Source organism: Micropterus dolomieu, linkage group LG12, assembly GCF_021292245.1.
Source record: "Micropterus dolomieu isolate WLL.071019.BEF.003 ecotype Adirondacks linkage group LG12, ASM2129224v1, whole genome shotgun sequence".
Lineage (NCBI taxonomy): Eukaryota > Metazoa > Chordata > Actinopteri > Centrarchiformes > Centrarchidae > Micropterus > Micropterus dolomieu.
Window position 1 is genome coordinate 5,992,858 of NC_060161.1, and position 4,177 is coordinate 5,997,034.

The 4,177-nt window shown below is 44.9% G+C and overlaps 1 protein-coding gene across 1 annotated transcript; it reads left to right on the forward strand.

The window, feature by feature from the left end:
- Window positions 1-184: 184 nt before the first annotated feature.
- Window positions 185-1,684, forward strand: LOC123980562. Its single transcript, XM_046065008.1, has 5 exons — window positions 185-389; window positions 485-806; window positions 977-1,120; window positions 1,211-1,353; window positions 1,600-1,684. Exons 1-5 carry the CDS (start codon window positions 217-219, stop codon window positions 1,607-1,609), a joined length of 792 nt encoding a protein of 263 aa, XP_045920964.1. The 5' UTR covers window positions 185-216; the 3' UTR covers window positions 1,610-1,684.
- The last annotated feature ends 2,493 nt before the right edge of the window (window positions 1,685-4,177 follow it).

Genomic DNA, 4,177 nt, shown 5'->3' on the forward strand with positions numbered 1-4,177 from the left:
TAAACAGACTTAATATTTACTTAGTCACTTTAAAGTGACTTGAGCCAGCTTATTGTTTTGAATAAGGAACTTTGGCCTCACTGTTCAGCGTTCAAGTGAGATGGATACAAAATGTACATGCATTGTAGGCAGGCTATTGACAGAAACTATCAAATGAATGTTCTGCTTTGTGTTTTCCAGGTCCTTAAGAAGATATATGGTGATGGCCAGGGCACCATGCAGTATATCACCAGTGTGCTGAATGAGTGGGGCCAGTTCTTGACCACAGTGGTGGTGGCAGCTGAGTCTGAGGGGTGCTACAGATGTATGGCCAAAGGTCTGATGGTCCGCTTTGAACGAGCTAGGGCTCCTGCACCAACTGTCATATATGCAGATAACAACTGTTGTCGGTAGGTAATAACACATCCATAAACACTGATAAAATTTGTCATTAATTTAATGTTAAAAAAACAAAGAAACACATGCTGAATTTATATTGTTTCAGTGGCAGTGGTTCGTCCTTCCTGGAGATTCTGTTCGGGCACTGGGTGCAGAAGGGCACTGTGGTCAGACTGGACATCCGACACTGGCTGCAACGCTGGGATGCTGTTGTCATCAAACAGAGCCATGCCAAGTATGGGGTGTTCATGAGTGCCCTGGCAGGTACAGTGCTGGCCTACAACAAGGACGATATGATGCTCCTAATCCAAGCAGTCAGGAAGGGCAACCAGGAGTTGTACGCCAGTCTTTCAGACGAGGACATGATAGCCTTCCTCAAACCTCACCAGATCAGGTCCTATGTCAGACGGATCACCCGTGGGATTGAAGTAAGTGTAATATTAATCCATGTATAATCTTTGTGTATAAGAAAATTAAAACATACTTCACTAAAATTAACTAAGTTGTCACATTTCTATATTTAATTTTGAAAATACTTCCAATTTTTGAAATAATTTCACAGCCAACTGTATAAAATGAATGTGAATGATTGTTACAGGAGACAGCTTCAGCAATTGAGTCCATCATTATGGAGTTCAAGGGACCTGCAGGCCTTGACATTGATGGAATCCACCTGTTCAAATCAGCACAGGCAGTGGATTCTCACTGGGCAACTGCAAGCAACCATCTTAGTTGTATGCAGGTGGGTAAACATTTTTGAACTAATCATTGTAAAATCAAACAAACTCAAACTCACAGACACCATAATAAATAAGCAACTTATGTTTTATAGGACCCCCCTGGCATACAGCTGTATGTGTCAGTGAAGGTGGTGTTGCTGAATGGTGTCTGCGAGGCAGTAACTCCTTGGAGGGCTTGCACTCACACATGTACAATGCCATTCCCTCACAGAGATGTGGAGTTATGCCATTCCAAGTGAGTATAAACAAAAAATATTGATTACACATCGTTCTTCAAAGGCATATTTTACCTGTATCCTCCCTGCTTTTGTGCTACCCTCTCTTCCTGTGTGTGTGTGAACTCTATGCTGTTCACATAGCATCAACTGGGTGTATGAGATGCGCACACACACAAAATAGCAGACAAAAGACAAATTGTATGTCATGCTGCTGGGCGATGCCCACTTTGTAATCAAAATGCATGAATGGTCATGTCTTTCAGGTGTATCTGATTGCATTTACTGTGCAGTGGAACAGCCGGGTTGCTGGTGGTCATGGCAGGCAGACGTGGTATATGGACCCGCGGCAGATTCAGCGCCTGAATCAGCAGGCTGAGGTGCTCTTCGGTAAAGAGCACGTCCTCGAGCCCAACTTTGCCGCTCCAATGCCCTACCCTGCTGTATACAAGGACCCAGATGAGGAGGAGCTCCTTGGAGTAGAGTATGCCATGTGCCAGTCAACCAGCTTCACTGAAAGGCATTACTATGCCCAGCAAGGTACACAATCTTGCATTATAACAATATACATACATACTAAGTGGTCAAATACCTATAAATATAATGCATATTCTATCCATGAAAAGTATGTATGATATAGTTCATTTTGATTTTACATAATCTGAAACAAATGAACTGCAGCATTGTCATGTTGTGTTAATTAGTCTACTGTTAGTTGTTGTAACTGCCTAGACACACTGGTGATTAGTACATTACATATTTGCAGCTGAGGAAGAGCAGTCCCGTGAAGAAGAGGAGACGGCTGAACAAAGTGAGGACGAGCTGGGAGATGAGGGTGTGGACGTGGGTGCAGAGTCAGAGGAGGATCCTATGGACACCGTCAGTGACAAACATGTCATCCTCACTCAATCAGAACAGGTGGAGGAGGAGGACAGTCCTACTCTGCAGGATGTGCTGATGACCCAGAGCCATCTGCATCTTCCTGGGCTGGAGGAAGTGGAAGCCTTGGCCCTGCTCCTTTTAGAACTGGCAGACAACAGTGACCGTCACCTAGTGCCAGCTGACCTAAGGCTGAAGATTGGCACTGCAGTTGGTACTCTGCATGAGCATGACAGCAGCGAACAGCAGCAGCGAACTTTGTAAAAAGGTATTTTTTTACTTTGGGGCGGCTGTGGCTCAGGAGGTAGAGCGGGTTGGCTGTTAGTCGGAAGGTTGGCGGTTCAATTCCTGGCTCCCCCTGGTTGCGTGTCGAAGTGTCCTTGGGCAAGATACTGAACCCCGATTTGCCCCTGGCGGCTATTCCGCCAGTGTATGAATGAGTGTGAATGCTAGTTTCTGTTTGAGCACTTAGGCTCAGTGTATGAATGTGTGTGACTGGTGAATGCAGATGTAGTGTAAAAGCGCTTTGAGTGGTCAAAAAGACTAGAAAGGCGCTATACAAGTACAGAGCATTTACATTTGTATGAGTCTAGGTGGGGTTACACCCTGTTTGGCACCTGAGACCAGAGCAGCACAGAAGACAAAGTTTTCCTGGATGAGGTACCCTCAGGCAGCCCAGGTGACTGAGGATAGTCGTCTGTTGTACCTCATTATTAAGATGCTGAAAAACCGGCCACCAGCCAGTCGTCTCACCTCCCCCACTAAAATTACCAGTGCAATCAAGGGCCAGTATAAAAGGATTGTAGACCGAGTCAGAGACGATCCCATCCTCAACGGTCTCTCCATTCTGCCCAATGTGAATGCCAAGTCCATCTCTACATTCATGGCACGGGAAGAGAAGAAAGCTAACTACAGGGCAACAGTAATGCCAAGGGTGAAACCCCACCAAAGAGTGCTGTCAGAAGAACCAATGCCAGCAGCTCCTACTCTGCCAGAATCCCTACCAGCTCCAGATCGACCTCAGGTTCATTACCAGGGCCTACGTCATGCAGCTGGGAAAAGGCATGGCCAGAAGCGGAGGTGAGTTGTTCAGTTCTTCATTTCACAAGTATGTGACTTTACTACTTTATTACAATATGTGAACATATCTGAATTTACCAGCTGAATGGTTTAAACTTAAACAAACAAACCATGTGAATTGATAGTCATACACATTATCTCTCATGAATTATACTCATCATCGCGTGTATGATTTATTTTTGCAGGGTAGATGTGAAAGAGCTGGAGCTTGTGAACCGGCCCATTCAACCTAAACCCCCTGTGGCCACGTACATCCCACCCAGAGCGTCAGCAGCACCTGTCCTGGTAGTGGTTCCTGCACAGCCACAGGGACCATCCATGATGCTCTGTGGGGCATCTAGCAGTCAAGGCTTCATACCTTTTGCACCGCCTCCTGCGCTGACATCCAGACCAATCAAGCCTCACAAATCCATGAAGCCTTGTGGGGCCTGCCAAGTACCCCAGTGTGGTGGGCAGGGTAAGAGGTACACGCCCTCCAAAGACAAGGCTGCTGAAAGCAGCCAAAAAATATTTACCTATTGCCCAGCAACTACGAAGTCCACCACTTCAGGTTTTGAAGGTGTTGTGTTCAACAGTTTTGAACACTTCAAAAGTGTAGTAGATGAGGAACTACAAAAGTAAAAAATAACAATAACAAATAACAACTAGAGAGCCAACTACATCAGCAACTACATCCCCCAAATCACAATAGCAGATTTCTGGGATATGGTTACAATATAATTTAATTTGCCATGTTATTTATATTCTTATAATAAGGCTAAAATATAATAAGTCATATTGGCTACAATATCTGCCTCTTACACCAATTCACCGCTTCATTATACACCATCTATAAAACACATACCTATTTTCTCATTGTCTGGCATCAAATCAGACAGTGGGGAA

Coding starts and splice junctions, on each gene's coding strand:
- LOC123980562 (XM_046065008.1), top strand. CDS start 217: ATGCAGTATATCACCAGTGTGCTGAATGAGTGGGGCCAGTTCTTGACC. Junction 390..484: donor GCAGATAACAACTGTTGTCG/GTAGGTAATAAC, acceptor ATATTGTTTCAG/TGGCAGTGGTTCGTCCTTCC. Junction 807..976: donor GGATCACCCGTGGGATTGAA/GTAAGTGTAATA, acceptor TGATTGTTACAG/GAGACAGCTTCAGCAATTGA.